The 19,988-nt window shown below is 38.7% G+C and overlaps 1 protein-coding gene across 4 annotated transcripts in view; it reads right to left on the bottom strand.

Moving 5' to 3' along the window:
- Nucleotides 1-299: 299 nt before the first annotated feature.
- The window catches only part of FBXO25 (F-box protein 25), a 42,926-nt gene continuing 23,237 nt past the window's right edge, over nucleotides 300-19,988 (bottom strand). For 2 of the 4 annotated variants that reach the window (XM_075747253.1, XM_075747255.1), the window contains exons 9-11: nucleotides 19,122-19,265; nucleotides 15,040-15,066; nucleotides 11,040-12,316 (exon numbers count right to left, since the gene is read on the bottom strand). In XM_075747253.1, the coding sequence (XP_075603368.1) occupies nucleotides 12,227-12,316; nucleotides 15,040-15,066; nucleotides 19,122-19,265 (261 nt within the window). In that variant the 3' untranslated portion in view covers nucleotides 11,040-12,226. Of the gene's footprint in view, nucleotides 438-11,039; nucleotides 12,317-15,039; nucleotides 15,067-19,121; nucleotides 19,266-19,988 lie in introns of those variants that run through there. The other 2 variants (XM_075747254.1, XM_075747256.1) reach the window with 2 other exon arrangements.

Genomic DNA, 19,988 nt, shown 5'->3' with positions numbered 1-19,988 from the left:
ATTTTGTTTATATGATCTATAGAAATACTAATTTAACATTCACGGAAAAAATCAAACCAAAAGTTTCATAAAAAATGAACAGTAGGCCTTTTCTCTCCTGATTGTTAAACTGGTATAACAGAACCGAAAACTTGTTGACTGCCTAGCAATATGGCCAGTGCAGTCAGAAGATCAAGTAAGCATTTCAGAGAAAATCAGCGTTTTTACAAGAAAACATATACCTTTATATAATGGATATCTTGTAAACATATTTTTGCAAGAAGCTTATGCTGATGAAAAGGGATGCATGCAATTTTCTTCTAAGCTTGTACCTTGTTTCTGTTACTGCCACGTGACTCTTTTCTTAGCTCTCTCTCTCTCCTCTCTCTTCCAATTCCTGTACAGTTCCTGCATAGCTGTTTTTTGGAGATTCCTGCTGAGATGTGCCTGGAGGGAAACTGTAGCAAAATGGTTTGGGGTTTTTTTTTCCTGTTTTAATAGGATGATAAAAAACATTGTTCTTAAGTTTATATAAAAGAACATCAGTGTTTTGTGCGACAAAACAGGATCTTGCAGCTGGCAAATGTATTTGTAAAATTGGCATTATATATTAAAAAAAAACTAATAGAGGAGAAAGGGTTAGCATTTATATCACATCATTTAGTCTGTGAGTAAACTCTGTATTTGCCTTTGGCAAGTACGTATGCTGAGGTTAATTATAGGAAAAAAATTAGTATTCTTGGGTAAAGTATGCTGCATTTTATAGTTTATGGAATACTCTCTAAGGCACGAGCTAGGATTTAGTTTGGTGGTTGGTGCTGACCTAAAAGAACGGGAAAAGATCTGCTAGCAGCCCTCAACATTTTGCTCTCAAAGATGGGCTGAGAACTTTTAATTTCCTTCCTGAAGAAACTGTTTATACTGTGACTAGTAAAGGTTTTGCCTTGCACATTATACTGTCAAGTGCCTGTTTCTCACCTTGATGATGTGTTTGGTGCACAGCTTAAAAAAAATTGAAAAATGTTGCAGTTTAAATGTATGATAAAGAATATGCTCACAAAGCTGAAGCCTATTATAAAACAAAATTGCATCCAAGTGGGAAATTGAGACATGTAAACTTAAGGTTTAACTCCTAGAGGTGAAAGTTTTGGTATGCTTTTTAAGTGATATTTCCTCAGAAATAACCGTTCTAAGGATGAACATTATTAAATTTAATATAATTTATTGTTATGCTTTAATAATGTATTTGTCTTTTGAGAGCTCACTGGTGTGAGCTTTTCTTCTCTTATGTTTATAAACGTGTCTGAATTTTCAGAATGATGGGGTCCTCTTTTCTTTTACCTTCTTTAGATGCTTCACTACATTACACATTTATGGGCTTAAGCTATACACAGCTCCATATGTGGAATAAGTGTAGAATATGTCCCTTAATATTTGTTTTGAAATTGCATTTCAATCTATGTGAAATGGTTTAGAAGAAGGTAGCATTAAGATTGTATGATAAGATTGCACAAAATAAAATATAGTTTATACTGCTTTCTCGTAGCCAATCTGCATGATTGTTGGCGTGGTTTTAACGGGAATTAAAAGCTTCATGTGGCTGTAACTAGTCACTTAACTCTAAGCAAAGTTCTTTCTGAGTATTTCTATTTATTAGCATCATTTGCAAAAAGAAAAATAGTATTTTCCATATGAATAAAGATTTAGTTTGAACTGAAACGCCTTATTCTTTGATTTATTTTTTTGTCCCATTTTGTCATATGAATTCATTTCCATCTGCGTGGATGTTACTTGCATCGTTGTAGAATATGGCCAAGGAAGTAATCGCTATGTTTGTCCAAACTCAGTGAGTCATGCTGTGTCAGAAGCTGCAGCATCCTAGATTTAAAGCATCACCCATTGCTTTCCCAGTGGGAAGAATTCATTGTTTTTGACAAACTGCAAATATTTTGTTCTACTGGTATTTATTGGTTTAAACATTTATTTTTTTTTTTTTTTAATTTATTGGCTGTTATGAAAGCTTGGGCAGAGCAGCATTCTTTCCCTAAAGATTTCACCAGCTACGTGTAAACTGGAGGACCTGGAATGCTTTTGCACACACACTGACCCCGTAACGAGGTGAGACCTGCACGTCCCAAGAGCAACCAAAGTGAGATGCAGCCGCTGTTACCAGCAGACGGGATATAGAAAGAGGTGTGTTGTCAGCTTCTTGTTCTTCCACTCTAGTCCGCTGCCTTGATTGGTGTCTCAATAGACTTAGCAGGGAACATTTAGGCAAAATGTTTCTTATCAGTGTGTGACCTAGCTGAAATGGCAAACTTTATTCATACAAGTTACAACCTTAGGGAAAACCCCTGTATCAAGATGCCTCTGACTATAGCCAGGTGGGTCAGGCCACATCTGGGCAGGGAAGGGGCGCGCAGGCACCTGCATTTCCAGACCCTGGCTATGCAAGGACCCTGTCTAAATTTTGAGCACAGCTGTTCCCACAGCCCAGGTGAATTCAGCCTGGCATCTGTCTCGATTTCCAAACCTTTTTGAAATTCTTGTTTATGAATGTCAGATGACAAAACTGTATGTCCTGTCACTGTACAGTCTGAAAAGAACACAAATGCACATGTTATTTAGCTGTTTCTTGCATATCTAAACTGTTCTTGCTGAACAGGTTGGTTTTTTTTCCCTGTTAGTTGGTTTCTGATGTGGAAGTATCTAGGAAATGAAAACAGCACTGTGAAGAAGAAAAATAATTTCCTAAAAGGCTTAGTCACTGGTGAAAGTTTGCAAAGGCATATATCATTAGATATCTGTCTCTTGAAAATGTCTTGTAGCGTGACTGCTTTCTACCATACAAGACAGGGAATCTGACAGATAGGCAAAGAATCCAGTTTAGAAATTGAAAAGAGAGTTGCATTTATTGTAAGTGCAACCAGTGTGATAGCAGAAAAAAATACTTCTATAGTTATGAAATAATGAAGCGTATGAAAACAATCAGAAAATAGGGATATAAATAATAGAAAATGATATGAAATACATAATAGTAAACAGTGTAAGGAGAAGATTTTTTTCATATGATATTTACCAACTCTTATCACTGATACTGAATAAAGAAATGCCCGCTCTGCATTTGGGAAGAAAATTTTCCTATTCTGCGTCTAGTATTTACTAAAAGATGCAAGAAAGCTACTATATTCTTTTCAAGTCCGTAATAATCTGGTAAAAGCTTTGCTGTGGCACTTCAATTTTTATGCTTTTGAGACGCAAATAACACCAGTGAAAGCTTAATAACACATTTTGAACTGAGTTTGCTATTGCAAAAGAAAACGTGTTCTTCTCTGCGGACAAAAATGCACAGCTGTCTTTTGTAAGACCAGTTTGTCCACTACTGAAAATAATCCTGTCATATTTTCCTTTCTGGTTGCTCTAACCCCTTGTACTGAGAAAACTAACTGAACAGTTGAGTTTAAGTAACTTTTCAGAGAATTAGCTGGTTTAATCATTTGAGATTGTATAGTAAACCAGCTCAGATTTGATACAGAACCAGTCCTTTAAGTCAGCAATGGCTTCTGGCCTTTCTTGTACCTCTTTGCTTGAAAACCCCAAATACTGCTGTCCCGAACATCTTGTTTGTCCATGAGTCTTGTGATCCTCCACAAAATTACACTGCTAAATGCTTCTGGTGTTGGAAACACAGAGAAAATACTGTGGTGTGCGTGTTTCGGGTGGAGAAAGGAAGGGAGACTCATGCTTCCAGAGTCCAAGTACTCTACTTGGTATATTATTATTTTTTTGCTGCTAAAGCTGTCCTATGTGCAAGATAATTAATATTAATTATTCTTTGCTTTGTTTTCTTTTGTACTTGTCCCCTATTAACTTTTTTTTTGGGGGTGGGTCACATATGCAAAGATCTCCTCTGTGATTAGATAAAGACCTAATCTTTGCTGTTTCTCTCATAGTAAATGCCTACTTTTAGGCAGACTTGCCTTCAGTTTAACGCCTGTAAACAGTTTATCTTTTGAACATTTGGACAGTAACTTGGCAACCCCATTTGACAGGACAAAAAAAGGAAAACAAGCCAATCATCATTTCCTTTAGGAAGTAAACTATTGTTTGATAGGATGGAACACAAGATTTCCAGAAGTCACACTACAGATATAGTAAAGCTGCACATGGAGTTATTCTGAAAATTAGAGACTTAATGAAATATATATTTGCTCTTTTTCTTGTTTTATAAACTCGTACGTCTCCTGAAGCACGTTAACCTGTCTGTGTAGTGTGGCTGTTGCGCTGCTCCCCCACGAGAGCACGTGCGTGTCGGACCAAGCCGTTGTGGCCAAGGTGGACGGCTTGTTGGCAGCCAGCACCGTGGGGGAGGATCTGAGCTCCTGACCGCTGCGCCGAGCACTGGCTGCGCTGGGGACGGGGGGAAGTGGAGGAGCAGATGTTCTGGCATCGAGGAATGAAGCACAGTATACAGAGAAGAAGTCCAGAACATCTGAGAATGTTCCTAGGGCAGTTAGTATTTGTTATTAGGCCAGGGGTTTAGTGTTGGAGAATCAGAACTAACACACGGCCGGTCCTTTTCCTAGTGTTTTTTCTCAAGAATGGGATTTTTGGCTGTGATGAGCAATTGGAAAGAGTATCCCCTGTGCACAGGTACCACAGAGTAGGTTTTGGATGCCTTTAAGACTGGTGTTGCATAACTCACGGCGAGCACTTCTCCAGGTCTATTCCATACTACTAGGCCTATAAATTAGACTTAATTGGTCAAAAACGTAGAAGGGAAGTGCAGGTAGTAGAACCTTTAAATGTAGGCTCGGAATAAAACATGGTCAGCTTGCAGCAAGAACTTAAGTGGTGGTGGGATGAAACTGTTGCAGTTTTAGTTGAACTAAACAGCTCCATCCAGTATCCCACCACTTCAAATACTGTACTTGTGGCGTCCTCCCCTTTTCTGCTCTCTTACAGATTCTCTGAGATCTCTTAAGAGCTTTTTCCATCCTTCCCTCTCTTCCCTGAGATCCCCGGTTTCAGGGTGCTACTTGCAGCCTGCTTTCTTCATCTCAAGACGTTTTTCTGTCCTTGCATTTCCCTCGTACACACATACTGATCATGTGAACTGGCTTTCCATTTATTCTTCTGGTTCCCGTTTTCCTCTCAGGTATGACCTGAACTTTCTAATCCTGCAAGAAATGCACAGGCCACATTTTCCTCCTCTTGTTTTAATTCTTAGCTCTTAAACTCATGTTGAATTTCTCTTCAGTAAGTGTGGGCTGTTTTCTGATTTGATCTGGTTTTATTTTTATTATTGACCAAGTGAACTTGCCTAACACTTTCATTAATTTAGCTTTCTGTTGCCACAGCCTTTTATGCTATTGGTGAGGCTTGTTCTCTACATTTGTCTTTTGATTTCAGCTTTTTGGTGTCTGAAATGATTTTGATGATTCTCCATTAGTGTCAGGATATTTTCTCCCCCCCCCCCCCCCCCCGAGGATGAAGTACATGCTAGAGGCTGATTTTGGGGGGGCCTTCTGGGGTTGGGTTTTTTTTTTTTTTTTTGGTTGGTTGGGGATTTTTTTTTGTTTTATTGTCTCTAGGCCTGTGAATCTGGTAACTTATGAAGTATTATTTGGAACTTGCCCGTTTTAGAACGGGTGAGAGTATGGTTTGAAAGCCTCACACAGCCTTAATGGGGGCAGAGACTAGTTTGTGGGCCCGTCAGGAGTGCAGTTTTGGGTTGGGGGTGCTCTCTACCTCACTTGTTTAAAAGTTGTTGCATTTGGTGAAAGGTGGCTAACCAGGCAGTGGAGCAACACCGTCCTGGTTAGTGGTGGTCTTGCTTTTGCCCAGTGACTGTTTAAATGTCGTCATGCTTCACTGTGAAGGGAGGGGAAGGGTTGCAGCTGGAGCACGGGGTCAAGCCAGGCACCATGCAGCTGAGGAAGGAAAAATAGCGGAGTTACAGGCTGGGACACGCTACTGCAGGAGCTGCTGCATTGTAGTGAACTATCTTCAGTTTTAGTGATTTACGACAATCCTGCCAAGGTATTGCTTTTAGAAATTAGCCAAGTTCTAAAGGGATACCATTGAGTTAAGAAGGGGACTACAGGTTTACAGCTTTAAAAGGCGCCAGTAGGAAAAAGTCTAAAAATAACTGCAGTGTCTGAGAGAATAACGGGGACCGAACCATGGGGAGTTCTGCTCCAGGCACGCAGAACTTTGTTCCGTAATCTAAGCATTGTGGTGGAATGACAACTGACTTTAGCAAATGAATTATTCTTCCAGTATTATTTTGTTATAAATACTGTAGAAAACCAGATCATTCAAATGGAAAAAGCATATAAAAAAATTACATAAATTTAGAAATAAGTGGCAGCTGTTTGAGTATGCCTTGGAAATTGTTAGAAGGGCCTTCAGCTGAAGGGGCAATGACTACTACCCCTAAAGGGTGCTGTCCTGGTTTTGGCAGGGATAGAGTTAATTTTCTTCCTAGCAGCTGGTATAGTGCTGTGCTTTGGATTTAGGATGAGAATAATGTTGATAACACACTGATGTTTTAGTTGTGGCCAAGCAGTCAAGGACTTTTCAGCTTGTCATACTGCCCTGCCAATGAGAAGGTGGGGGTTGCACAGGAAGCTGGGAGGGGACACAGCCAGGACAGCTGACCCAAACTGACCCAAACTTCCATATCATATGATGTCATGTTCTATATATAACTGGAGGGGTTGGCTGGGGGGGGGATAGAGGAGCTCAGGAACTAGCTGAACATTGGCTTCGGGTGGTGAGAAATTGTGCAGTGCATCACTTCTTTTGTATATTCCATCATCATCATGGATCATCATCTTCCTTTTCTGTCATGTTAAACTGTCTTTATCTCAGCCCACAAGTTTTACCTTTTTCTTTTTGATTATCTCTCCTACCCCACTGGGCAGAGGAGTGAGCAAAGGGCTGTGTGGTTGTTCTAGCTGCCGCCCGGGTTAAACAATGACAGGCACAAATGAATAACATAACTAGCTAACACTTCAATATTCTGAACTGTAATTCAACAACTATGTCCAAACATTTGATACTGTTTGCTTTATTTAATGTTGGTATCTTTGTATTGAATTGGAAACCTGTGTTGGATATTAAGGGTCCAGCCTTACTCTGACACCCAGCTGTAGGGAAGGAAAGACAATCTTTTCATCAGGAGCAGTTCCTGGGAAAAGCAGGAAGTTCTCCTAGCGACACGGGCTGGGTGCATACGCTTGGTCAGAGGATGCCACACAGCTGGGCGGCTGCTCTCCATTTGGCTGTGACACTTTGACCCTTTCTTTTTCGAAGGTGAGTACCTGAACACCTAGCCCCATGATTAAATATTGACTGAGGGCTGGAGAAGTTCATTATTGCATGGGAGTGGAGCAGGTTCAGCTGAAAAGGTTGAGGAGGAATGGTTCCATAAAAATGATCCCTAGAAATACTCATGTCTAATTTTGGTTGGATCAGCAACCTGAACTGACTGGCTGACTCTGCAACTGCATCACTGCCTGCCATGGCACAGGGGAGAGCAGGGTGAACGTGACATAAGACACAACACAACCACAAATGTAGCTTTTGGGACAGGGAGTCCCCAGAATTAATATTCTAATTGTGAAGATTTGGGGTGAAATGGGAGCTCTCATAGACTTTGAAAGAGGTGAGCTCTCCTCAGCCCTTCAAAGTAAGGGTGCAGGTGACAAGCTCCCAGAAGAAGATTCATATGCTTGAATTTGCTGGAAATGAGTCTCCCTTGCTTTCTAGTCAAAAGTTAAGTGCCTGGGGCCATTTTCAGTATGTGCTGCTTGACTTTGTGTCCCGTTTCTCTCCAGCCATTGCAGACTGACTTCTTAGGCACTGAGCTTTACCTCAGTGTGTTCCCCAAGAAGCTATGAAGTACTTGGCTTGTTAAATTTGGGTTATGGGATGCTTATCTGATGTTATCAGATATTGAGGTATCTTACAAGGGCATGTAGTGACAGGACAAGGGGTAATGGCTTTAAACTGCAGGAGGGTAGATTTAGATTAGATGTTAGGAAGAAATTCTTTACTGTTAAGGGTGGTGAGGCACTGGAACAGGTTGCCCAGAGAAGTTGTGGATGCCCCCTCCCTGGAAGTGTTCCAGACCAGGTTGGATGAGGCTTTGGGCAACGTGGTCTAGTGGAGGGTGTCCCTGCCCATGGCAGGGGGAGGTGGAACTAGATGATCTTTGAGGTCCTTTCCAACCCAAACCGTTCTATGATTCTATGAAATACATATATATGAGAAGACTAAGAGATTGAGAGCAATAGCTTAAGTGCAAAATTAATAATTTTTTCCTCTTATTCATTGCTTGCTTCCTCTACAAGCGTATGAATTACTTTCATGCTTATTGGCTAAAAACCACACTCATATGTAAGAATATTTAGCTAATACAATTCTTTCTTTGACAGTGATGGAGCTGGAAATATGCTAATTATTTGTGCACCAGGCAAATCCAAAATGTTGTGCTACTATTCTCCATTCCCCCCTCTCCTTTCTGCTAGCCCACATTGCTTCTGCCTTCTAGACCACAAAGTGCCACTAGTCTTTCTATCCTATTCCTAGAAGACAGCTCTTTAAGCTAGTTTTTTTTTTCCTCAGAGTTCAGCTTCTTTCTTTTCCAAAAGCAAGTTTATGCAGTTACTGGGGTGGGAAGCAGAGGAAAGGAAAAGAGCAGGGTTCTGCTCCGCTGCTTTTGCCAGATAAGGCTCGCTCAGTGGTCTCTGAACAGGTCTGTGTTTACTGTCTTAACAGTCAGAGCATTTTTCCAGAACCAGAACAATGTAATCCAACAGGTCTGGAGTCTCTCACAGACAGGTTTTGGAGTCAGTGACTGGGGATGGGGCAACTGGAACAAAGATCCTGTTTTTCAACATAGAAATTTCAAGCTCCTTGTGGAGAATGTCTTGATTGCCTTTGAATCAGTGATTTTTTTTCAGGACTGGAATTCAATAAAACCCCAATCACCTGAGACTGTGAAATGGTCACATAGGGACCACAGTTAGAAAATGGTTTCCCATGATTGCTGCTGCAAAAATCTATATATACGCAGGTCCAGGTCTTGGGACAAAAGCAAGCCGTAAAGTCTTGGTAGACATTTCGAGGCACACCTTCTGCTTTAGGACAGAGTGCCTGCCTTTCTTTGCAGAGAACAGCTGGCACACCCAAGGCCAAAGAGTGGATGGAGGTTTTACTTTAAGATATAACCCTTCTTCTCATGGGTTACAACACTTTAGCTTACATGAGTGAGTGCTAGTGTAAAGGGTAACGAGATTAATTCACGTTGTCAAAAAACATTCTTTACTACAGCTGAAGTATGAACAAGATCATTATCCTAAAGGTGAAGTCTTCTCCTCTGTCTACATGAAGAGATTTAAAAATGAAAACCAAACACCAACCCTATTGATCAAAACTATTGCCTTAGCTTTTTGCTTAGGCAACACAAAATGTTATGCATCCAATGGCTTCACACAATGTAGTCACTTTTAATCAAGCTCTGTTATTTGCCTTAAGAAATATATTCATTAGAATTGAAAAAAAAGAAATTGAGTTTGAGTGGCACTCAGTCCACTTATCCGTCATCCCCTTGGGTACAGACATTATAAGCTTTAAAGGTAATCTTCATCCTACTGAACTTTGCAGGAGTTAGAAATTATAATTCCAGTATCTTTTAAGGGATTGGACCTCAGCCTTGCAGCTGAAAGCATAGGAATGATGTAAATGAATAGCATGATTAGCTAATACTCACTAAATATTTAACTAGCCACTGAAATGCTGCTCAGGGCATGCATATGTTTCTTCCCCCTTTTCCAGGTTTTAAAAAAAAAAAAAAAGGTTTAAAAAGCCACCTTACCAGCTTATGGACCTGGGGGTCCTGGTGGGTACGAAGCTGAACATGAGCCAGGAGCATGCCCTGGCTGGACATAACACATCCAAGGAGTGTTAGCAGCAGGGGGAGGGAGGTGATACTTCCCCTCTACTGGGGAAGCCTCACCGGGAGTGCTGGGTCCAGTTCTGGGTTCCTTCATACAAGAGACACAGACATGCTAGAGAGAGGCCAGTGAAGGCCCATGAAGATGAAGGGACTGGAGAATCTCTCCTGAGGAAAGGCTGAGAGCGCCTCTAGAGTACAGGACTGAAAGCTATACAGTCCTGCTGCTTGTCATCTTCACTACTGCCACCTATCCTTCAGCCTGTCAAAGGCCTTTGGCTACAGAAGAAAGAGCAAGACAGCACATAGTGAAAGGGAAAGGAGGATTAAGCCTCACTCCTGTCCCCTGACACTTGTAAGAGAACTGAAAATTACTTATTACAGATACTGATTTTTCCAAACCTTTTTCTAACTTCTTATGAGCTGTTTTAAGTCACCTCTTTCCCTCCTCAAATCAGAGGCAAGGGCAGGTCCCTCTCAGCTCTCTTAATACCTTTCTCTGATTCTCACATGATCTGCACCTTCAGTAATGGGCAGATTCCCAGGTAATGGCATGCACCTTAAGAGCTTCCATTCTGTCTGCAGGAGGGATGGCTCCTTGCAGTCCCTGATCAGAGACCTTCAGTCAGCACAATGGGTGAAAAGCTCAGCACTGTATTAAACTAAATGCTGACTTCAGAACCTTTCTTTAAAGGTCTCAAAGAAAGCAGGTAAGAATAAGAATGGCTGTCATTAGCTCCACACCTGATCACTGCCATAGACACCTTAAGTGAAAGAAAAAGCCCACAAAAATCTGTATTCAAAAATCCACCTATCAGTAAATTCAATGGATAAGGTTGGTATAACACTGAAATTTAAGTTAAAGCAAATAAAAGTATCTCCTGAGGAAATACATACTCTCTTCTTGTACAGCCCATTAACAGTCCAGCTATTCTATTAAAAAAAGTGCTAATACAACCAATTACTGAAAAGCAATGTCACTTGGACTGCTTGTATGCTTCTCATTCCCTTACCAATTACTACAAAGAACAGGTTACAGAAAGATCTTCTAAAACTCAAATGCATTCATCTCTATGCACAAGAGACTTCTGGGAATAATAGATAAAAACATGATTTATTACACTGTACAAATCTAGATTCAAAACAAGCAAGTGCAGAATATAGTACATGATTTATTTCTTCTGTACATTACATATTATTTGTTAAATTTCATTGACAACCCCAAAACTTCCCTAATTTTTCTTCCTTTACCTGCCTACACCAAGCAATTAATTTTGTTCTACAGGACAGAAGAAAATAGCTTCCTGGAGAATTTGTCATCTGATTAACTTGGCAGAAGGTGCTTCAGCTCAGACTGATTTTCAGTGTTTCCCATAGCTTGTAAAGACTTGTCAGGTTAGAACCTCTGTTGGTAGTATAATGTCCTACCACTGTACCAGTCTGGAAACAAGCAACTCCATTCTCATTAAGTTTCAATAATGTCTTCTTCTTAGAAGATGAGCTAATGCAGTTGCATTTGTAGACATACCAAACAGTATAAGTGAAGGCTGTAGCTACCATCAAATAAAATCACTTTCCAGTAGCCCCAGACCCGTCGCTTGAGTTATATGGGATGTGCTGAGATAGATTCTATGTTTATGTTTAATAAAGTCCTTAAGAAAAATAAATACTTTTGCATAATGTATGTACAAAGATTGGTTCATTTCCTTCATTCATAGGTTCAACAACAGATATAACCACAGCTGTATTTTATTCACTAGCTCACAATGATTAATGCACCTTGGTAAGTGATGTATTAAGAGTCCAAGAGAGTATCAGCCTATTCTTTGTAATAGTACAAATTATATGGAAGTGTTTTGAAAACAGTGGCTTGAAGAAGAATTAAAAAAACCCACAAACCAACCCACAAATCACCCTCCTTTGGTCCCTGTAAGAGTAGTTTAACTCTTTGATGAAACTTTCAAAACTCCCCCACATAATTTTAACTATTAAGGCATCAAAAGAATGGATTTAAAGTTGAAATTAAAATGGTCTTTCTTGGACTTGAAAAGAAGTCCACTGCACATTTCCTGACAAAGAAATTTTCTTAATGTTGCTCCTTCTCCTCAGCTCTTTTCTGCACAAAAAAATACACCAAATAAACCTGTCTGATAATCTCCCCCATATTTTTTTTAAACTACAACAAAACATTACACTTAAATATATTGCACAAAAAGCATAACATATCCTGCCTGACTCTTCACAAAAATGGCCACAAACACAGGAGAACAGCTACTGAACATCTCAAAATTTGAAGAGATCAATGAAATGCTGAGGAGATACTGGCATGAGACAGGTGTTTGGATCACTGGCTGTGCAGGGGTGTCCTGTATCCTGCAAAATGAAGGAGAAAAAAAAAGTAAGTTCTCTTTCCATACTTAAAACCTCCCTCTACTCCCAATAAAAAAAAAAAAAAGGTGAAAATTCACACATAGGCACATGTAACTACTTCCACTGTAAACAAACTACTAGGAACTTACTCTTTTTAAGAATTCACCATATTTTTCTTTAACTGTTTGAGACTAAGTTGTTAAGAAAATACGCCTTTCCAGTTTGACTGTGGTAATGCAGGGTAGCTTCAGATTTCAGGAAAAAAAAAACCCAAACCCTCCCCCAAAACCCCTCCATCCAACCACTGTCCTACCAAACCCAGAACCTAAGTCAAAGCTCTTGAAAAAAGTTTCAGAGTCCTTATCTGTTATTTTTTGTTTGATAAGTGTAATTAAAAAAACCCCACAATTGCTTTGTTGAACCTAAGTTATCTGTTTAATAAAAATCTGAAATCAACTACTACTTCAGGGAGGAAAGTGAGCTCCTTGCTTGCAAAGTGAACAGCAGCAGACATTTCCCAAAGAAGTCCTAGTCATAAGAGTTTTTCTACCTTGCTTGTTTTTTATTCCCCCCCCAACATCTTTTTCTCCTCTTTCACTCCTGCCTTTTCCCCAGCTGAAAGCATTGCCTTAAAACAGAAGTTGGGATCCAGGCAAGTTAGGAATATAGAAGACAGACAGGATGGAAAGGCTTTGTTGTTACAAATTCACTAAGCCTGCAATGCTTTCTTTATTACAGAAACTTAAATAATCAGACAGTTGTGCTGAGGTCAAATTCAAATTCCTCTTCAAATGAGAAGTTCAGTTTTGCACCTTATTAGAATCCTCTAAAGGAAGGAAATGCTAGAGGTGTAATGAGACAGTTCAATGGAGAGGTTACACACTTTAATCAACAGTGTTGTAAGAGGCTCAGAAACTGTCCTCCCCAGGTTTGAAGGGGTTTCCCTCCTTTTTCCACCAGTGTTGATGAATTCACCATGTGGGGCAAGAAAACTAAATACATGGTAAGTAGATTACAAGCCACTGCAAGTCTTCATTTCTTTCACTTCCATAAGAAATGAAGCCCCATGCAATTCAGTTAATAGAAAGAAAAACCCTGTAAGTGAAATTTTTTCTTATGGAAGTTTCCAAGTGAGGAAAAAAAAAACGCTGTCAAAGATGCCCCATTCCCCTCCAAATTGCACTAGGTGAAACACATTCTCAATACTAAGCTTTTCCAATGAAAATTGTTACTCTATAGATATATTATCTGTATTTTCCCATTAAGTCTATAGATGACTATCATGTGGTATCACCTCCTCATCCTCCCACTTTTTTTAACAATTGTTTTAACATCACCAGAGAACTGGTTGTTACATTCATGACACACAGGGGAAAAAAAAACGAACAAAAAAGAACACACAAATTGATTAGACCCCAGGCAAAACTGCCTATTTGGGCAAAGCTGCAGATGAGAAAGAACAGAAGACTAAGACCAGAAGTGTTAAACCTAACACCTTCATCTTAAGATGACATCTGCAAGGAAGAGATACACCACAGCAGAAAACACTCTCAAAGGTAGTTGCTAATGAATTATCATCTTCTCTACCCATTGCCATGTCAATGTCATGTCATTAGTTTCCAGGAAAAAACCACCATCAGCATTAGGGTTCTGGGAAAGAAGCTAGGGGCTATCCCCTTTTAGTACTTATTTATACTCCTAAATGTTTTAGACAGAATTTGTAACAGCTATCTGCTTTGCTCTGCACTTCATCATTAAAATGCATTTGAAATCTCTGATCAGTCAAGAATTACAGGTCAAATAAAAAAGTCATCTCAGTAATCAGTTCTTTGGGTTTCAGGTTATTAAAAACAAGAGAAACAGCAATTTTACAGTGAAAAAAGTAATGAGGACTGAGAAGAAGAATCATAACTTTTCTGTAATTATGAGTATTCCTCCTTCCAAAAAAAATTATTTCCCTTGAAATTACATATAATAAATACATTGAAAATCTATAGGATTTGCAGTATCTACTTCAAGCTAAAACAGAATTCTTTTAAATTAACATGAAAATTGACCAGGAAGAGTGTTTAGTGGCAAATTTAGTGGTTTTCCTCCTCAAATTTTATCATAACTGGACATTAAGAAGCTCCCATAACAACTCTGGAGCTACAGTCCTTTTCTGTATAATTATTTCCACCATTTCTTCATTCAAAAAGCAATATTATAGTTGCCTCCCCCCACTCTCCCAGGTCATATGCAGCCTGTTTTGGGCATTTCTTTTCAGAGAGACTCTTTCAGAAAAGTATGTATTACTACAGCATTCCAAGTGGAGCAAAATCAATTTTAGTACCTTTGCATTAAAGAAAGTTATGTGAGGTTCATGTTACTCTCTTCAGATTTAAGTATTGAATTAAATACATTGGGGAGTGCAGAAACAGTTTATAACACTGAGTACAGGGAAACCTATTTCTTAGCAAAACCTGGCTGAGCTCACTGATACCATACACCTATGTTCATCAGAAGTTGAATTAGGGTCCCTAGTTTAAATGGCATTAACAGGGAATATGGCAATAATAAACAAATCTGATGAAAAACTGAGATGGAAAGTCATCACTGCTTTATCTAATAGGGAAACAAGAAACAAAATCAAAACAGAGTATCAAACAGTTAGAAATGAACATGTTATTCACTTCGACATTACAGAACAGTTAGCAATGAAAACAGATGAGACACACAGGAAATACCTTGAGTAACAAAGCAAGGTGGTAGTCCTTTGAGATCGTGAAGAAGGAAGCAGGAAGGAGAGCCGTAAAAGAAGCAGAATTAAGGTTTATTGAAGATAAGGTTCATGAGCCATTTAGAAAAATAGTCTTTTATTCTTGTGGCAAATCACAAGCAGCTGAAGAACCAAAACCAGCACAAGCCCCAAGATGACTAAAACCAAGTGTGAAGCATATCGCTTATGCAAAACAATTATACTACTTTACATAAAGCCCTGGATATTGAAAGAAGAAAAAGTATTTCACCTTCTATGGCCATCTCTGGGATAACTGAAATGTGCTAACTGAGTTAGCTAAGAAAATAAAAGAATTGCCCACAACTGCAGTGTTGCATAGTGGAACAGAATAAATAGTAGACATAAAAAGCATTCACAGAGGCATCAGTCAATAATTAGTTTGCCATTACTTTTGCACTGCTGAAATTACATATTTTTCTCACTTTCATCATGGACAAATCCTTCACCAAAAAGTCACTTCTGAAAGATTAAAGAGTTTCTTACAATCGTTTCCTTCTTTAACACAGAAGAGTGCAAGATGTTCTATTATATCACTGTATTTCCTACAATGAATTTAGGAGTTGGATGGACTCAATCTTAAAAGTGTTTTCCAACCTAAATGATTCTATGTTTGATTCCTTCTTATTGTATTAAACATTACTATGGTCACAGATTTTAAATTGATACAGGAATACAAATGCCACTTCCTGAAAAACTCTTAAAGACTTGTTAAAAGTAACACTAAGATTATTATAGCATACTGTAAAGTGAGAAGTCACTTCCCTACTCAAACTGTTTGCTAATTCAATTTAGTAGCCATCAGTCCCTTCTTTTGCAAGGCCTTCTTTGAAAGTACACAAAATGCAGGACTGAAAGACTTTCCTGGGTCATCAAGTGCAGTCCTCTCATGTTGCCAGCAATTGCATTATATTATCAATTTCATAAAGTGATGAAAATTCTTCTCATCACTGGCTAGGCCTGTGTTTTGTGGCTATTTCAGAACCTTGCTGCTTTGGTTCTTAGAAAAACTCTTAACTCTCAGCATAAGTTTACCCACAACTAGTTTCTACAACTTATTTGCATCAAAGCTGTCCCTTAGCTTAAATAATTTCCCTAAGTAGTCTCATATTTATTCATCCCTTCTCTATCTCTGAGAAGAATTTATGGAGGACAGTCACATTTCTTTATTAGCTTTAACACAGTTAAGTTAAAAGAAATTAATGTCTGCTGGTCTTCTTCATGCCCTGATCACTGAAGTACTTTTTCCTCTGCAAGTAGTCCAATGTTTTGCTTTGTTCCTCAATGGGGGGGGCAGGGGGGTAGAACCCCAAAACAACCCACAACAAGGAAAGCTGCAAGTGTGATACCAAGAAGTGTTCAGCTCATTGCCTGAAGTTCTTCTGAATGCCCTTGAAAGCAAAAGCTGCCTGACTTTATAATATGTACAAATTTAGTTTCTTCTTCTAATGGTACACTTCCAAACTGTCTGAAGAATCCAGTGTTTCCATTTGTTTCAAGATTCAAACACTTGCTACTTTTCCTCTGTAAAGTAACTGCGATTTCTCTTTTAAAGTTTTTTGGTGTTTGTTTGGGTTTTTTTGCTATATGCCCAATGGAATTAGGCAGAGTAAAAGCTCCAGTTGACAACAGAAGATCCGTGCATTATAGATACACTTATATGTCAACCACTCATACATAAATTTAATTTAATAATCTGTCTAGTCGAGAATGATACTGAAGCTTGAATGAACTGTCAAAGCCTGATAAAAGTTCTTTTTTGGTTAAGAAATATTTTCACCTAGCACAGAGTTTTTCTAGAACTAATAAAGTACCTCCTGTCCCACTGCCCCCCACTTTATTTCTAATGCCTCTTTAGAAAGCTTGGGAAAGTATATGGATACAAGTACCTGAAAAAGCACAACTATTTTTCCCCCCATATAACTCAGTGACTAGCACTACTGTACTCACAGTGCCCTGTAAACAGAGGGCCTGTTTTTCAAACCAATGATTAACCTCTTAGTGTCCCTGCAATACGGGTGCCAGTTGTGCAGAAATCATTTTATCTAACAATCTATTTCAGCCTGCTCAAAGCAGGGTAAGCTATGAGATCATCCTTTGTTTTCAAGACCTGACTGGATGAAGGTCAGAGCAACCTGGTGTGGAAACTGCACAACCTCTCTGGTCAAACCATTCCCTTGCTGGGCTGTCCTCATGGCAGGCTCTTAGGTTCCTCTGAAGCAGTTTTCTCCAGCCTCTCCTCACAGGGCCAGTCCTCAAGCCTCCCTGATTTTGTGGCTCTCACCTGCACTCCATCCAGTTTATCAGTATCTTTTTTTTGTATTGGGGATCCCCAGCTGGCTGCAGTATCCCAGATGAGTGCCAAGCGAAAAGGGATAATCACTGTCTTCAACCTGCTGACCCTGCTGTTGTTAAAACAGCCAATCCCAAACACCTGGTACAGAATTTCAGTGCAGAAGCATGCAATTAATCTATAACCACACCATCACTTTAAGACCTGCCCAAATCTCCAGGATGAGGCAGTCAGCACTGGAATGGTGATCTAGTAGGTACTGCTCATCAATCCCAACAGCATACCTTTACAATTCACTGTGTTGTGTTTCACTAAAAAAATGTAAAACCACAAAATGAGTGCTATTATTCCAGTAGCAGATTGGAGTAGTCAAGGTAGCGAGATATCTGCCTGCATGGGTTCACTGCCTCTGTCACACACGATTACCAACGTGAAACATTTAATTCCAAACACATTTTAGTCATTGCTACTGTTGAACTTTCAATTATACCAAGATCAGAATGAGAGAAATTTACTGTAGAAAAGCATTAACCCTTTATACCAAGCCAGATAATCCAAACAAATCCGATACCAAAAATGCCCACCTGCATGCATGCTGTGTGCTTACCTTTAAAATTCCTGCTTTCAAAGAGAAAACTTTACCCTACATATTGAGCAATGTGATAAAGACTAATTCCACTGTAATGTCATTCCTGACACAGGTTCTTCAGCAAATGCCCAGGCTTTTCACAGCAGAAGCCAATCCCACCTACCTGCTTTCCTATTATTAATTTAGCAAAACATCCTAGTACCTTTAAGGGCTCCTGTGATATCAAGGATACTCAGCTTTAAAGTAACATCATTTAGTAACATGCTACTTTAACAGAATAAGTTCGCTTTCATACACAGCCTAGGTTTTTTCTATGGAAAATAAGAAAGCCTCACACTGACATGCAACACCTCTTAACATTGCAAAAAGACAACAGAAGAACAACTCATTTCTGTGATTTAGAATATGAGTATTTTCCAAGATCTCGCCAACATTTCATGCTCTTTGCTGTCTACTTAGTACCACCCATATCTGGTCTTTGAGCTGCAAAACTAGAGAAGTCTCACTAACTAGAAGGCTAGATTATGGTGCAACACAAAGTAAAAGCAGGACAATGTGTTCACACATGATTTAAAACATGAAAATGCCCTACAGAAATTAAAATAATCCTGTAAGACAATGTGCATCATTGTAAACATCAGAATCAACATCAAATGCATTTTGAATGAAGTTTCAAACACTTATCTAAGCTTCATATGGGACAGAAGTAAGACTATAAAAATACAGTTTTATACCAATGTGGTAGGAATGCTACAGTAATAAGTTCTCATTAGAGACATATTGATTGCCATGCCATCATTGGAAAAGGGATGTCAAAATGGCTAACTTCATACAAGTTCCTAATAACTTTGCATAAGATTAAAGAGATAAGAAGTCACAGAGTGCAACTCCTTCCACATAGTGCTTTTCCTTGCAATTCTAAGTATTGAGGTTATCAGATACAGAGATAAGAATGCCAGATAGAGAACAACTTTGGAATTTAATACTGATTTTATATAGAAGTTTTATAGATTATTTAAAAGTAAGATACTAGTTGTCCAATCGCATTTCACATGAGAAAGCTGACAAGATGATCTTAATATTTTTATTTTTGGATGATCACCAATAGCTGTTTGAACTTATTTCTGATTATCTATTTCAAAGCTCTTACCTTCCAAAACAGAATACTACAGTGTCGACAGAAATGCAAGGTGTCCCCATACTGTTCCTTTATTGGATAATATTTCTGAAGTGCAAAGTACATCAGCTTCCAGTCAATGTGACCTTTCTCTGATGGAATCAAATGCCTACAAAACTGGACATAAAATTAATATCTTCCTTTAGAATTGTTAAAGAACTAGTCAAATCAGGTAAAGGACTGGAAAAAAAAAAAGAGGTAGTTAAACTGAAGTTTTGTAACTGGAATTCTTTGAAGTCAATCTGATGTCATACATCTCTGCAAAGCAGTGAGAGAGGTCTAGCCACAAAAAAAAAGGCAAAACACTAAAAATAGGAGGGTGCATATTTGCCAAGAAAAAGTAGGCCATACACAGCTAATCTAACTCTGTCTTGAAATTATTTTAATTACAGTCAAGAACAATATAACAAAAACAATATTTAGAGCCATAAGTAATTAATTTTATACTTTTTAAAAAACCACTCAGGAATGAAATTAAAAAAGATTGTGCATTACAAATAGTGGCTTTCTGTTAAGACAGTAACTATGGATTTAAATAATGCTTTTTCTTTCATTTTGAAAGTATATACATGATTATTTTCCCATTTACTTATGATCTTTCTAGGACAAGCAATAATCAGTAACTGATGTTCTTGCTGAGGACATAACGTGCATGTAAAGATTAGCTGATACACAATGGCTATTTCTCCCTAGCTTAATACACAGCTAAAGTTTATTAAGTCTGCATTTGTAAAAGGCTTCTGTTCCACTCAGTGTGGATTAACACTAATACATTAAGGGCTTGCTTCATTCAGAAGACAACTTCTAGATGGGGAGAATAACATTGCCTTTGATTTCATC

Source organism: Balearica regulorum, chromosome 3 (genome assembly GCF_011004875.1).
Source record: "Balearica regulorum gibbericeps isolate bBalReg1 chromosome 3, bBalReg1.pri, whole genome shotgun sequence".
In the NCBI taxonomy this organism is placed as follows: Eukaryota; Metazoa; Chordata; class Aves; order Gruiformes; family Gruidae; genus Balearica; species Balearica regulorum.
The sequence above is the reverse complement of the archived record's forward strand: the minus strand, read 5'-3'. Positions and strand labels throughout refer to the sequence as shown.